The 15,753-nt window shown below is 42.7% G+C and overlaps 1 protein-coding gene and 1 non-coding gene across 2 annotated transcripts; one reads left to right on the top strand and one right to left on the bottom strand.

Annotated features, from left to right (window-relative positions):
* Positions 1–163: 163 nt before the first annotated feature.
* Positions 164–235, top strand: trnap-agg (transfer RNA proline (anticodon AGG)). The gene has a single exon. It is a non-coding gene; the product is annotated as a tRNA-Pro (tRNA).
* Positions 236–534: 299 nt separating this feature from the next.
* klf3 (Kruppel like factor 3 (basic)) lies at positions 535–14,227 on the bottom strand. Its single transcript, XM_075462844.1, has 6 exons — positions 13,952–14,227; positions 6,559–6,619; positions 5,655–6,126; positions 4,762–4,909; positions 2,590–2,756; positions 535–2,498 (listed from the first exon to the last, which is right to left on the bottom strand). The coding sequence occupies exons 2-6, from the start codon at positions 6,598–6,600 to the stop codon at positions 2,317–2,319; spliced, it is 1,011 nt and encodes a 336-aa protein (XP_075318959.1). The 5' UTR covers positions 6,601–6,619; positions 13,952–14,227; the 3' UTR covers positions 535–2,316.
* Between the last annotated feature and the right edge of the window lie 1,526 nt (positions 14,228–15,753).

Genomic DNA, 15,753 nt, shown 5'->3' with positions numbered 1-15,753 from the left:
CGATCAAATAAAATGGCAAGTGGGCAGGAGGGAAGCATCTAAATTACAAATATTGGCGTTTAAATTTAAAACCATATTCTTGTTGTCACTCGAAATAAATAAACACCCTTTAAAATATTCTATTATTTCAGTAAAATGTATAAGTTTTGATTTTCGCTGCCGCGGCTCGTTGGTCTAGGGGTATGATTCTCGCTTAGGGTGCGAGAGGTCCCGGGTTCAAATCCCGGACGAGCCCTCATTTTGCGTAACTTCAAAAATCTCTTGTATTTGTACAATAAAGCAAAGTAGCAACAAAAATATGTGGTCAGCTGACATCTTTACGATGTAAAAACAAGGCTAAAACCTGCATCCATGTCATTTCAAAACTCATTGGGAAGTTTGTGTGTCTTTGTGTGTGTGTATCAAATCAGTGAAGTATGCCAAGATCATAGATGTATGACTAGGACAGTATAATTATAACATAACTACTAATTACCCATACAATGATGTAATAACAACTCCAAGAAGACACAAAATTTTCCACACAACAATCCATTCTGCAAATATTACCAATAAGTTTATTGAGTGGCAGGAATATTCGGTTTAAAAATACAATGATAGACCTGTACAGTTATATCTTCACAGCTTAACACGATCCCTTTGAATAGCCAACGTTTAAGATTAAAAAAAAGATATGATTTATTAAAGACACAAACTGAAGAAATGTTTAATAGAGTATCAAAATCATGCTTAATAAAAACCTTTTATTGCCATTTCAGGTTAATAATCATTTGTAATATATAACAACTTGCTTGTGCAGAGATACAAAAACATATACAAGCAAAACTGCAAAGTGTATCGAGGGGCAAATGCAGATCAGTTGAACTGCTACATTCGGTATGTGTGTTCACATGTGGAAAAACGGGCGAAAATACATGGATAATGACAAACCAGGACACCTGCTGAAGGTTTCTGATCATCTTGACCAGTATATCTATGAGCAGAAAAAAAGGATGTGATTTAAAATGTTTGGCTTTCTGAATGATATTCAGTATACTCTTGATGTATATATATATATATATATATATAAATATATATATATATATATATATGTATATATAGATAGATAAAGTGCCCATTTGGAGATGTACAAACTATTTTGCTCCCCAGGTGGTGTAAAAAAAGTGTGCTCTAAGATCACGGTTGCATTTGGCAGCAGAACATTTGCTACTGCGTTGACCTATGATCAGAATCCTAGAAGAATATTGAATTTTACTTTCAAAACACATGTTCTGCAAGGTGGGCCTGAAGTTCTGAACACAACACAATCGCTCCTAAAATGCAGAAGTTTAAGAGCAAATTTCCCTGTTTTGCATTCTTTTTCGATATAAAAGTGTCATATGATAAACGGTGCCACATCACAAACCAAAAGAGTTCATATATATATATATATAAAACTGTTATATAACATAAGATAATATATATTTTTTTCTACCCTTTAACCAACTGAGTGGTGCGTTTTCCTCACTCACAGATTAATGCCCCTGTGCAGCAACTTTCACATTTCTGTATGAAAACATTGATAAACACTTCACTCTGACAATGAACGAGACCCACAGTCCCCTTTTTTCTACACCCCGAAAGCACACAAGACCAAGGCTGAGCTGCTTTTAATAAGTGCACGTGTTCTGCTGTGTATGTACGTCTGAAAGAAAGCAAGCATTAGCTACCTGTCATCCCTTCATGGTGTAAGCTTCTAGAGGCAGATGAGGTGTGTGGTGTTTTGACGTGGCAGCCCATGAAGGAGGAGTTAGCGTTAGCGTTATGTCACAGCTTGCGGCACTGATGAAGAAAACTAAAGCTGAAGAATGTATGACACAATGCACAGGTGGTGTGATATGATACATTCTGGAAAGTTTCACATTTTATTGGCCGAGCTAGTAAATAACATGCATATGTAAGGGTGTGTGGACTTTCTGCTCAAACGCGTGGAAAGACGTGAGATCTGATGGGTGCTGCTCTCAGACCAGCTGGGACGCTGCAGCCGATCTTTACAAAGTATTTGGACCTTCCACAGCTGATCCGAAATCTGATACAGAGACCACATTTCTTTTGCAATTTCAAATTGAGTTGAGCAGAGAGCGGCAAGATGACACCAGCTCCTACTCAGGACAGTGAGGTGAAAGGGTAAAAACGTGCACCCTGAGGAACATTTCCCCACTCCCAGTTAAGAGTCCATGGTGTAAGACCAGCTATTCTAACAGCATCAAGTCAAGGTGGTACAGTCCAACGATCAACCCAGCAAAGAGTTTCTTTCAAGTTGCCCGATGGCGGGTCTCACACTAGGAGGTGGCGTTTCTTGTGCAAAGCCAGGTGGTCAGAGCGGGAGAAGCTGCGCTCACAGTCGGGACACTCGAACGGCTTATGACCCGTGTGCTTGCGGTAGTGTCTCGTCAGTTCGTCTGAGCGAGCAAACTTCCACGTGCAGCCTTCCCAGTTGCACTTGTAGGGCTTCTCCCCTGCACAAAGAGGAAATAAGACTGGTTGGTAAAAGAAGATGGAAATGTTGATGAAAAACATAGGCTCCTCTTTGAGTGAGGCCTCTCTCACCAGTGTGCGTCCTGCGATGTGCTTTCAGGTGGGAGCTTTTGGTGTAGACTTTGTTGCAGCCAGAGAAGTCACAGCGGTGAATTCGCCGCTTCTTCAGAGAGTCTGGAGAGTCGGGGGGGAGAGGATGCCTTGAGCCTGTGCGAACTATTACAGATGGGTTGTTACACCTAAGATAGACACAGAAAGGAAAAACAGATCAATTCATGTTGCTTATCTGGTGTGGCCACCAGAGGGCGCCAAATCTCTCTTTCACTCTGTTGAAATATAAAACAAGTTTAATTTGGCTGGAAGCTACTCTTCTGTGCAATAACAACTTCTGCCAGTCAGGAAGTTGAAAAACTCCTCCCGCCTTTTTCCAGTCAGCCACGCCTTTGCTTTGTCCTGTCACCTGTGTCATTTCTGTGCAGTGGTGTGTGCCCGAAGGCTTTATGTGTCTAAATTAAGCTGCTCTGTGTGAAATATGATGTTCACGTCCACCAAATGATGTCAGAAAAGAGTGTACAGACAGTAGAGATGGTGCATTTAATAAGAAAAAAGTGAAAAAGTGGTGTTTTTCTTTGATCATATCCAGTGTGTGCGTGTGTGTTTGAGTCTAAGTGGCAGTTGAGAGCAGGTGTCAAGTGTTGAAATTTGAATCAATTCCACATTAAGGGATGTGCAGAAATTCCCCTGCAACACAAACACTTAAATATATGCCGGCCAACCCATCATTATCAAACACACGGCACCCCTGTCCTGTTCAGTGTTTGGTTACAATGTGCAACATACAACATACGTGTGTTTTGAGAGAAGAGGTGCTGACAGATAAAGTCCCGCCCACTTGTTTTTTCTTAAGGGTCCCCTCTTATTTCCCTGTTGGCACAGTGACAAGAGTGACTTGTGAAGGCATTCACCCGTGAAACAACAGAAAAAAGGATGGGGTTGGACTCTTGCACACGCACATAAACAGGTGAGAACCAACTGCCAGAGCATGACTATTACGTGTGGAACCAACCTGCAATTATTTTTCAGAGGAAAAGCCTTTATTTTGCAGAAGATGAAACACTTGTGCACAAAACAGAGAAGACGCCAGAGAAGGGGAGGAGGAGGAAGGGAGGAAGAGGGGAGTTGAAGAGAAAAAGTTGGACAGCAGAGGAAGCCACAAAGCGAGGAGGAGAAAGCAAAAGGTGGAAGGATCATGATGGCTAACTTGAACTTGCAGCATTTCCTCGAGGTCTATGTGAATGCGAGCAAAGCTTCAACTTAGAGGCACGGCAGGTGGGTGGGGAAAGAAAACGAGAGAATAAAAGACATCACAGAGGAGCGACAGACTGACACACATTGCGTACAGTATGCACAGCATATGCTGTGTTATGTGCTCTATCCTGAGGGTGTTTTTCCTTTTCTAACAGGAAAAACACCAATATGTGAACAAATGTCAATGCGTTTTGGACACTTTCTGAATTTATTTGGCAGCATACTGCAAGAGCTAACAGGGAATCTGTGATCCTCACTTCCTGAGCACACAACAAGACGACATATTCAACACTGGAAAATAAATGCCAACCCACTTCTCAGGTGACTTGCAAAATGGCCAATCATCATTTCAACAAGACTGAGAGGTAATAGTGCCAGTTCGGCTGTGGCAACAGAACTTCATTTCAAGGCTCAAGTCAGAGGCATCAGAATTACAGTGCGTTAGCGTGAGTGTCCTGGAGATCAGATCTGCTCTTTGACCATACTTATTGCATCAATGTTGATTTGGGTTGAGATACAAATAAAACAAGAAGAAAGAAGCTGGTCTCTTCCCCAGATAACCCGACTACAACTGTTTGAACAGAATTAGACAAGATAAGCATTGTTGATGTTTAGGATTTGATTAATTTATTTACTTATCTTATTCCACAGAGCAGTACCAACATGTAAAAACTACATTGATCTATTGTTTGTAGCACAACTGCTATGTCAGTCCCTGTCTCTAGAAACTTAAAAAACGAGACCCAGCCCTACTTCTGGAACTGCACCTGCCTTAAAAAAAAAAAGTCTTCGACAGGGAAACAGCTGAAACTGAGTCTGACCAATACGTCCATATTCAGTTAAAGGGGAAGCACTGCAGCACACTATGAAACTTGTGAAACTTTTGGCGTTTCTCTCAAAACTTGACTTTTTTGTGTGTTTCGGTGTGTTACTCACTCGTACTCCTGTGGTATCATGATGACTGATGATTTCACCTCGTGGCTGCCGTTGAGGTCATGAGGGAGTTCAGAGGGAGTTTCTATTTTGATAGACTTGTGCAGGTCGTGGGCATCACCTCGCAGCTCAAGGGACTTCGTGGAATGAACTGAGAAAATGTAAGACAATAAAGGATTTATCTTCAACGCTTTTACATCCACAATATAGCCTTTGTGATTTCTTTTGGCGCTACCATTTTGGAGCAGTCCACATTTGTAAGTTCTGAACGTTAATAATTGTAATTTTTTTTTGGGGGGGGGTTTATTTGAAAAGTTCCTCAAAGAATGGCCACTGCACACTGAAAAAACACGGTAGTCATATAAGTTTTCAAGGGAGTCCGTCTCCGAGACCTGCGCGATCCTTTGTGACCTATAACAGATAAATGTGTTTCTGATGCCATGTTTATTAAGCTCAACTTATACTTCAAAGAGCCCATTCCATACCAGTTTAAAAGTTCATAATTGTATGTTATGGGTCTGATAGAGGGCGTTAACACTCTTTAATGTTTGTATCACATTCCACATCGCTTTTGTCAACTTGTTCCTTTCTCTTTAAGGCTCCCTTCCCCAAACGGCCCAGTTAACTTTGACTGGTCAACTGATTGGCGAAAAATGCAGAAGCCTTTTATTCTTTGTTTGGTGCGATTGCACTACTAGGCAAGCATTATTCAAATGTGATGTTCCATGGTGATGTAGATAAATATCGGAGAAAGGCCTGGATTACATACAGCGGTGTCTTCTGTGGTAGCAAAATAACTCCCTAACTTTGCAATTCCTTTACTTGCACCAAAAAAATAGCACAACATATTGTATTCCTCTTTAAGTGTATAAACCAATTCTGTAAACATGTCTCACTTGGTTTGGGCTCTCTGCTTTGATGATGGTTGTCCTTACTGGCGACAGGGGTTTCCACTATTATCTGCTGGTGCAGGTGTAGAGGCGGCTGGTAGAGTAGAGGCACCATGACTGGAGACACCATGACTCCTGAGCCTGGGCGGATCAGGGTGTAAGTGGGCGGCGAGAGGGCGTGGGCGGGCGAGGAGTGCAGCTGAGAGCGTGAAAGCGGGGAGCGGGGGGACGCGTGGGGAGTAGAACTGTAGGGGGATGATGGGGAGCTAGAAGGGGAGGAGGAAGAAATGGAACAAGAGGAGGACGAGGACCGCCTGTTGACTGAGAGGTCCACTGGCTCCATCTGGGTCTGTGTGGGGTTGCTGGGGGTGTGAGACTGGGGGAAGGCTTGCATGTGCATTTGGTAGAGGGGAGCAGGATGGGGGAAGATCACTCCGTATGGCTCCGTATGGGTTCTCATTAAGGAAGAGTGGAATGACTGTGAGAAGTAGAAAGAGAGGATGCAGAAAACGGAAGCAGCGAGGGGAGACAAAAGAGCAGAGAGTTAGACATTTCCGTTCTGCCTTGAATACATCAAAACATGTTTCTGCCACACAAACAACTACAGCCAGCCAAAAACATATAAACACTCCGTTTAGGAGCAGGTAACCGTTATGTTTCAGAGTACATAGTGTGTCCGTTCATTAGCCTGCTGCCTGGCAGTGTATGCAGCCATTGTATGCAAATGTCCACTGTACAGCAGCCTGTTTGTCCAGGAAGAGTAGGAATGTGGGAAGCAGTCTGTCTAGACACGTAACAGAAGCTGTTTTTATCTGTGTGTGCATGTATGTCGCGGGGGGGGGGGCATCACAAACATGTTCAGGCATGTTGGGAGCACACAAAAACAAAGTCGTAAGTGCACATGCCTTACCGTCTCCATATCTGTTTTCAGCGGATAATCATACATCAGCATGGCTGCATAGGCCAGGCTCCTAGATAAACAAACAAAGACACAGGCATCAGCACACACATGTACTACACAACACAAGATTCAGCTCACACTGTTAAGTCAGTCAGCACACGTTAGAAGAGTAATAGAAACACCAACAGTAATCTGTGTTTGCGATAGGGTTTTCTTTGCCACAGCCTCCACCACACTCCTCCGTATTGTGGCCTGCCATGTCTCAGTCTCTACGGTTCCTTCCCCCTTCAGCTTCTGCATATTCAAATCCCCACGCGCCAGTGTGGAAATGTCACCACAGCCAGTATATCCAGTATATTGCAAAATGCAGATGCATGTCCCTGTTTCTGATAGGCTTTATCAGCACAGTGTAAACTTGTTTTGAGGGCTTGGAGGAAGCACGCTTTCATTTATGTAAAATACTGCACCCCGGCTTTTAATAAAAGAGCCATTACAACATTGTAGAAATACTATACAAGTATTATCTGCTAAATATACATGAAGCAATTAAAGAAAAACAAGTAGTTCTGTAGATAATGAACCCCTGTTACAGTCAAGTGTTTCTCAACTTTGGGATTGTGGCCCTACAGCAGGTCACAAGATAAATCTGAGAGGGTCATAAGATGATTAATGAGGCCAGCACAGAAGAGAAACATCTGATAACGGTGGAAGAGTTTTCTCAGGCTTTACTCTGATCTTTGTCTTTTTTTCTTTCTTTCTTTTCTTATTGCCTTCTGAATAGCACAACCAGAAGCCTCAACAGCACACTGCTTCTCTCTAGGGCTCCAAAGGTGGGAAAGGTGTGATTTATAGTCCTAGTAGAGCTGAATCTTTTTTTCTTCCAAAACTCAATTTTGAACGAATTAAAGAATAAGAATAAACATGTAATGTGCAGCTCTCCTACACGAACATGAAACAGTGTTGCCTCCGCTGCCTTACTTTTGAGGTAAGCCAGCACGTAACTCGGCAGATTTGTTGTCGTTATAGTAAGAAAGCTGCTTTGTTTAAAACTGACAAACTACCGTATCGTTGTTCATTACGTAAAATGTGTCACATCCAAACACTGTTTTTTTTGCTGTCATGACTGTCTTCTTAAGGCAGCTTTACTCCCCTGTCTCCTCGATCCTCATAGTAATTTTGCAAACATAAGGTTAGCTTATTTTAGTGAGAGTTCTTCACAGTATGTACTGCCTATCTGTGCACCGTGTTTACATATAGAAATGGTTTTGGATACCTGGATATGTAACATATACATTTCTGTTGGACAGTTATTGACACTATTAGAAAATACTTGACAAAATGATGCATCATTTTTTGAGTCTACTTCTAGTTCCAGTGATGATGTGCCTGGAAAGTTCACAGTTTCATCGGCAAGACACATCACATCTCAAGCATGCAGCCACACACACTTACCACCCACTGAGACCTGTCAAGTATTTGGATAAAAGGGTGTGAGGTTTCAAAGGTATTTCCAGTTACCTTGGCTTTGAATGGCCAGGTGGGTTGACTGCCTGTGCCTAAGTGAGAGCTTTTATGAGTGTCATTGTGTGTGTTTGTGTGCGTGCGTTGTGTGTGTGTTTGTTCACTGGAGCATTACAGCAACATTAACTGAGGGAGTCTGTGTTTGTGTGTGACCTGATTAAAGTCCACAGTCTGGAGAAAAGTTAGCCTTTAATTATTAACAAATGCACAAGAGCACAAGCCATCACGCCCTCTCGCTCACATACGGGAATGCAGACACACACAGGGTCCAGATGGAGAGCAGGCCAATTGGAGAGCAGGATGCTCACTGGCTGGGGCAGGAAGGGTGTGAACGTGACGGCTGAAGCCTCACCCTTTGCCAGGCACCAAAGAAACAAAGAGTCTTCGGTCAGGTGGGAACTTCGCGTGTCTGTGTGTGGCGCGTTCAAGATGGTGTGTTTTCTAATCCGGGTTTGAATTGTATTGCAGTTCAACAAGAGGTCAAGTGATTGTCCTATTGTGACTGCGAATCATACACGGAGCTGACAAAATGAGCAAGTATGAAGCACAAACAGATCCTGAGACAGGAAAAGGTCAAAGGAAGCAGTTTACAGGTACTTTCCGTACAAAAACAAGAAATTCTAAATGTCCTAAAGCCTGTTTCATGTGTGAAAAACAATCTTTTGTTGCGAGTTCCCAACTTGCATGCACACTCTGCTCTTATTTTCACACACACACACACACACACACACGCACACACGCACGCGCGCGCGCACACAAAAAGCAAAAAGTTGTTCAGCAAAGATTCTTCTGTCGGACCACCAACAGTCCAAATCTACCAGATTTCAGGCAAAACATTAATTTAAGTCCACTACTCAACTTTAATATGTTTAATAAACATTTTACAACTAATAGCAGTGCATATTTAAGTGCTTTATTAATGTGTTTGGTAAGAACTATAATTCCTCCTGTGTCTTGTGACTTTAACTGAAATAGCAATTAAGAAATTCACATTCATGAAGTTAAAATGTCCTTAAAGCTGCTTCAAAAAACATCACACAGTGTGATGTAAACTGTGCGATGGAGGTCTGCGTGCTGCTTATACAATCTAACAGGGGGACTTAAAGTGTTACCATGTATGAGGTTAAAATGATATAAAAGGAGAATTTTAGGGAGAATTTGACTCTCTCTCTTATTTTAAACAATGGATCGCACAAATAGCTGGCAGTTGATCTTTCGTCAGTTCACAAACTGATTCATTTTTGCCAATTATCAGCTAAAAAGGTAGCTTCTGCTTTCAAATGCAGTCCTGAACTTGGGCTCCATCTATAGGCAAGGAAAGTAATTGCTTCTGAAGTATTGAAAACTGCAGCAAACACTATTTGCACGTGTGTGTGTGTGAACAACTTTTTATTGTTTTTTGTTTTTTTTTGGCTGTGGATGGCAACATCACTATTTCTCAACTACTCTTTAATAAGGCAATTAAATAAGGTGTGGCACATTTAAAAGCATTTTTAAAAAACAAAATACTACAGATTTACTCAGAAATGACTGATGGCAAGCCTTCTTGAAACACTGGAATACACTAAGTGGCAATTATCCTTTGACTTCAGAGTGAGATCAGCCGGAGGCACTTGAACAGTTACACGTGTGTACCTCTATGAGCCTGTACACTCAGGTACACTTAGATTATGAGAAAAAGCTTTTGGAATGTTGCTTATCTTATTTCATCTTTCACTTGAACAACTGCAAGTGGCCCTCAGCTCAGGTTTGATTCCTCAAAACAGGATTCTCATAAGAGTTCACCTGTCGTTCACGAGGCCCGCTTGCATGAGGCTGAAATGGATTTTTGGTCATCTGAGACACCGGAGCCAGTCATCTATGATTTTGCGCGCAATTTGCGACGATGGCGAGTTTTGCATCACAGAGCCGCAACAAAAGATAACGCTATTTCTAATCTGTTCTACACACATGAGTGAAGAGAGAAGGGCTATTGTGTGCGTAAAATTCAAACCAGTTGCGATGAACAGCATATTCCACCCAGACGAAAAGGATTCAGCCAATATGAGGCAATCTGCTGGGTTTTTTTTGTTAATTTTGTGTGTGTGCGTTTATAGAGGAAACAATTAATATTCATGTTATATCAGCTGAGTGAGATGAGTCCAGCTCGAGTTGAATTTCTCCTCTGACAGACTCCTGGCAGGCAACAACCTCTCCCAAAAAAACTCAAATCAGGCAGCTGTTTCACCTCCTCCTCATCAGAGCATTTCCAGGTACAACCCCCTGACGGCGAGGTAAAGGAACCAGTGTTTGTTACACATATATGGTAAGTAACAAGTCTTACCTCGGTTGCTGAGTATTTTTCTCCTTGAGCACCACTGGGTGTGTGTGTTTGTGCATGTCTGCAAATATTGTCCTTCTAGGTCAGTAGAGCTACTGTGTACTCAACCCACTCGGCAAACACTTCCTACATCCCTCTGTCTCCGTCTCTCTCCACCATCGGCCTCCAGATCTTCTCCTACACCCCCTCTTCACTCGCTCCACAGCAATCACTCATGTCTCCACTCACTGTATTTATCTGAGCCACACAGCACCCCGCACTCTTCTTCTTCTTCTTCTCTCCCTCACAATGAATGATATAAAACAACATGACTGAAGGGGAAAATATTGTGGCTTGGAGTCCCTGGCTACCGACTCGCTGAGTTTCTGCTAGCTCAACAGAATACACACACTAAATCACTAACGGCCTAAATTATTACAGACACACACACACACACGCACACATGCTCTAATGGCAACAGGCTGGAGATGATGAGATCACCAGAGACCAGAAACCTCCAGACAACAGCTCTGTCCAAGAACATGCCGACACACACACACACACACACACACACACACACACACTTGAAGTCTACAGTTTCCTGCTTCTGACTCTGACTTTTCTTTACTTTACAGCCGCTTTTTTTCTTGTCAGTCTCACCTCACGTCAGTATTGTGCTGTTTTATCTCAAGACTGTCACTTTTTAACCAAAATTGCCCAACTTCAAAAGCAACGCAGAAGGCAAAAATTGCTTCACAGCTTGTGGTGTGGAACTTCATGTACTCCCAGCAGCTTGATCTACACTTTGCAATTAGTCCTAATTAAAGATCCTAATAGTGTAACTCATCCAGGTGGCAAGCTAATATTCCAAAGTTTGAATTTTTGGGAGCTCTGTTCCAGTGTTTTATTGCTCCACACTTCTTCTGTTGCACGTTACTCACACAAATGTGCTCATTCTTTAAAGCTTGCAACCCTAACAGCTTCCTAATTTCAACCCCTTACCTCACCTCTTGCTCCTGGATCCCCTAAAAAACATATGCTCTGCTGACTCTTCTCACTGTAAGGCCCCTGCTTAAGCCCCCTATCCTCTTCTTTTTGCTTTCCGTTTATACACTTACTTTACACTTATACACACACGTACTGACACATTGCCCCTCTCAGCTCCTCTCCAGAAGAGTGTGAGGCTGCAGGCCTGCAGACCTCAGGGGAAGCCAGAGGGGGCCATCAGCAGGGGAGAGGAAACAGGATCCATTATCACACACACACACACACGTAAAGGTGTATACACACATTTTAACACCGGATTTGTTAAACACTGACAAAGGCAAACACACGTGCACACACCCCGAGTCGAACTTGTCAAAGAGAGCAGCGTTTTGAGGCTTTCCAGACAACTGAGGACAGAGGGAAGGAGAGAGCGCCGCTAGAGAAGAGAAAGAGGGAGAGAAGCGGAAGCCCCGAGAGTTCAGTCCGACTGTTATTATTTCCACACTGCGTGATGGGTCAGGGGGTGTAAAGGAGAGGAGGAGAAGGAGGAAGAGGAGAATGAAGCCAAATGGGGGGGTGCTGCTGCTGGGGGCCTGCGGTTTCCTGTCTGACCCCCTCCCCACCACCACACACTGCACCACCCCTCCTGAAGAATGAGAGGAGGGGGGAATGGAAGGAGTGAGGACAAAAAAAAAAAAAAAAAAAAACAGCCGCCGTGACCAAACTATGTCAAAATGGAAGTGGAAACAACAAGGCAGAGACAGAAACGGGGAAGAAAATGAAGTGGGTTTCGACCAAAATATGACAAAACTTCAATGAACCTCACACACACGAGGGGGGGGGCAATAGATAGTCACAGTGGCTCAATCCAGCGGTTTGAATGCTGCAACAAACCCACACACTTGTGTCTGTGTGCGCGTGCTTAAATGTGAATTTGTGTGTGTGTGCCGGCACGTATTAAGTTGTGTAACTACTCGTAGTATTTTAGGTTTATGGCTGTCTGTGGAGCAGAGTGTCCTCTTTCCTTAACTTCTCATGGAGAATCAGCAACTATTCAGCATCCAAGAGCTTAATGTTTAGCCCTAATGTTCCCCTGGACATGCCCTTTGAGCAGCGTGTGAGTGCCTGCGTGCGTGGGTGTGTGTGCGTGTACACACAGTTGTGCGCATTTTGTTCCACCAGATAACATCAGCATGTTGATTCAGGAAAGGAGGCGTTGGGATGGGTGGAGTATTTGGGGCGTGTGGGTGTGTGTTTGTGCATAAGTGTGTACTGCTCTAATGTTGCACAAATAAATAAGAAATCTGTTTAGAAAAAGAAAACAGAAAGACAGGCGAGAAACAATCATCTGTTTCTTTTATGTTTCTGGAGTGAGACAAAAGAATGGACTTTAAACAAAGAGGCAGAGGGAAGCAGAGAGAGATGTTGCCCTCATTCCACCCATCTACCCCCCACATCCCTCTCTCCTCCCTTCTTTCTCCTCCTCCCCTCTTTCTCCGGCTCTAAACAGGATAAGGGCTTCATATGCCAAGTGGAATGTGTGACGCAAGCCTCAGCCTTGAAACAAAGCACAGGAAACAGGGAGAGACAGAGACGGAGAAACCCACACACTCAGGGAAAGAGACGAGGATTGCAAAAGATGCAGTGAGACGAGAGGACGGAAAGAAAAGCTCAGGTGTGACCAAGCGTTTGAATCTGTCACTCACTGTCTCACTGTCACACACACACACACACAAACATTATCTCTGCTTTGTGTAGCCCTGCAGTGTGTTATCTCCCACTCCCACGCCACTGCTCGATTCCGCATCACCATCAGACTTCATGGATCAACGCCTCAAAAGACCAAAATGATCATTTCACTATTTAGTCAAACCTGGCAACTATATACTGTCCCGAAATTTTCAAAAGTAAAATCTTAAATTCAAAATTGGATAGGAAGAAACTCAGAGATGTCCACTCAGGCTTATAGGAATTCTTATTCTGATGCCCCCCCACCAACCCTTTCAGTCCTTTAAACACATAAACTGGGGACATTAATTAATTAATTAATTAATTAATTAAATCCTAAATTATTATACAAATTATAATAAAAACTACATCAGAATAAGGAATAAATACCACACTCATAAGTCTCTAAATGGTAAATGTTCTGTCAAAAAAAAACAAAGTCACATCTGTGTTAATTAATGGCAACATATTGTTACAGAGCTCGGAAGCTTAAAAAGATTTGTCTCGCTGTGGACTTATGGTCGGGTTACATAAGTTATCAGGTGGCGTTAAGACCATTAGTTATCATGTCAATGGCTATTTAAAAAACAGACGCCTATTTAAGTCTATTTAAAAGCGCAATTTGGCTGGAAGGAGCCAAACTGTGAACGGTTTAATGAGAGGCACTGCCGGTAAATGATGAATCAAGATAACACAAAATCTACACACAAGCCGGCTGATCCCACAGAACTGGATCCTACTACTACTGAGTCCAAAGACTGTAATAATACAATAAAACACGAATACAGCCACATGTAACTTCTTAAAGAACACGCGCATCCGATAGGAAGTAACTGTTGACTGCAGGGACATCACATTCAGACTTACTTCTCAGAAGAGGCACGCAGTCAGAGCCTGCAGGACAGACGGTGGTTTCACAGCTGCCTTGCTGGACGGCACAGGATCCCTCTGAGGGACAAACTCAATTAGGCGACTCCGCTGAAAAGGCTCTCCGCGGTGTCACTGACATCAAGGCTCAGAGAAAACAGCCGCCCGGTGATCGATGGCTCCACAAAACTTCCTCAAGTTACGAAACTCCTCTCTCGGTGTGCACGTCTTGTGTGTGTGTGCGCTTCTCCGATTTAGTCGTTTAGAGGCTGCTGCTGCTGCTGTCACATGATCCGCTGTCTGCGCTCCTCATGGGGTCGGACCGCTGGGCGGGACCTGGGTGGAGTGGTCCAGCCCGTGTGCTTGGGTGTGTGTGTGTGTGTGTGTGTGTGTGTGTGTGTGTGTGTGTGTGGCAATTTTCATTTCAAGTTTGGAATGGACAGCCAGCAGGAACTGCAGCAGTGTAACTTTAGTAAGACAGTTGCTCAGTCTAAGTGGCAAAACAAATGAGCAGAAGCCAAAAGTGTGACGCATCCTAACCTGAAGTAGAACAATTCAGAGCCTACAAAGGTCTGACATAAGGTCAAATAAGCCAGCGCTAGAATTCTGCTAGTAGGCTGACAGTCGAGCATGATTATTTGTCAAATTTAATAAATGTACAAACGGAATCACTCAATCTACAATATGACTGCATTCTATGTTGGATTCTATTTAATAAAGCACTCTGTATACCTAAATGATTGTCTTATGGAATGTTATAGAACTGACCATTTAATTAGACAATAAAATGATACAAATAATCTTATTCCATAATTATAAAATAGCTTCTTTAAATTAATCTGGAATTAGATTTTCACATTGGCAACTGTCAACATTAGTCATAAAGTCTAAATAATGTGCACAAGAATTTAACAGCATTTTAAAGAAAAAGAAGAAAAAATACGATGATCTAAATTATTTTCAAATGTCTTTACAATTCATGGTGTGTGTGTGTGTGTGTGCGTGTGTGTGTGTGTGTGTGTGTGTGTGTGTGTGTGTGTGTGTGTGTGTGTGTGTAGGAGGAGGATTGGGACAGCTGGGATGTGACATGGATTGAGCTGTTTTTACAAGGAACTGCAAAAGTTCAGGAGAGGCAACAAAAGAGGTGGAAAGACACCCGTTGAACAAAGAATAAAAAGTAAGTAATTTAAAGTTGTTTTTTTTCAATCTGTCACTGAGTGAAGAGATGTTTCTGATTAGTGCCGTTAACATAAAAATAAAGTTTCAGGTCACGTCACTCCTAGTTCTTGTCAGCTTACATAACTACAGATCTCTATCAGTGCCTCTATGTTTAACAGTAGCTACGATTAACTTTACCTTTATGGTGAAAGATTCCTCATCACCAACATCACAGCACTGAACACCTTCATGTGAGGGGAAAGTGCTCGTGCTACAAGTGAAGACACTGAAAGTCAGACCCTTCTAAAATCTTGAGCCCATTGTTTTGGCACAGCCGTGCGCACAGGCTGACAGGACTGTTCAAGCACCTGCACAGAGTCCGTCTCCTGAATGTGAACATCACTAGGACTATACTCAAGAGTTCAGGAAAAAATTGTGAAATTCAAAAAGATTGATTGCCAGTCTTGTTAGCAACTTATGAGGCTGGAGAAAACTAGTTTCAGGCATTTGTAAAATAATACAAACAAGAAATGCAGGTTATCAAACTCATGTGAAGTGTCCAGGATGCCTTTCAAGATGCCGTGACCACTAACAAATTAATATCTTCAATTTATCCAGCCAGGAAGATATTACAGATAAACAGA

Source organism: Odontesthes bonariensis, chromosome 4, assembly GCF_027942865.1.
Source record: "Odontesthes bonariensis isolate fOdoBon6 chromosome 4, fOdoBon6.hap1, whole genome shotgun sequence".
Lineage (NCBI taxonomy): Eukaryota > Metazoa > Chordata > Actinopteri > Atheriniformes > Atherinopsidae > Odontesthes > Odontesthes bonariensis.
The sequence above is the reverse complement of the archived record's forward strand: the minus strand, read 5'-3'. Positions and strand labels throughout refer to the sequence as shown.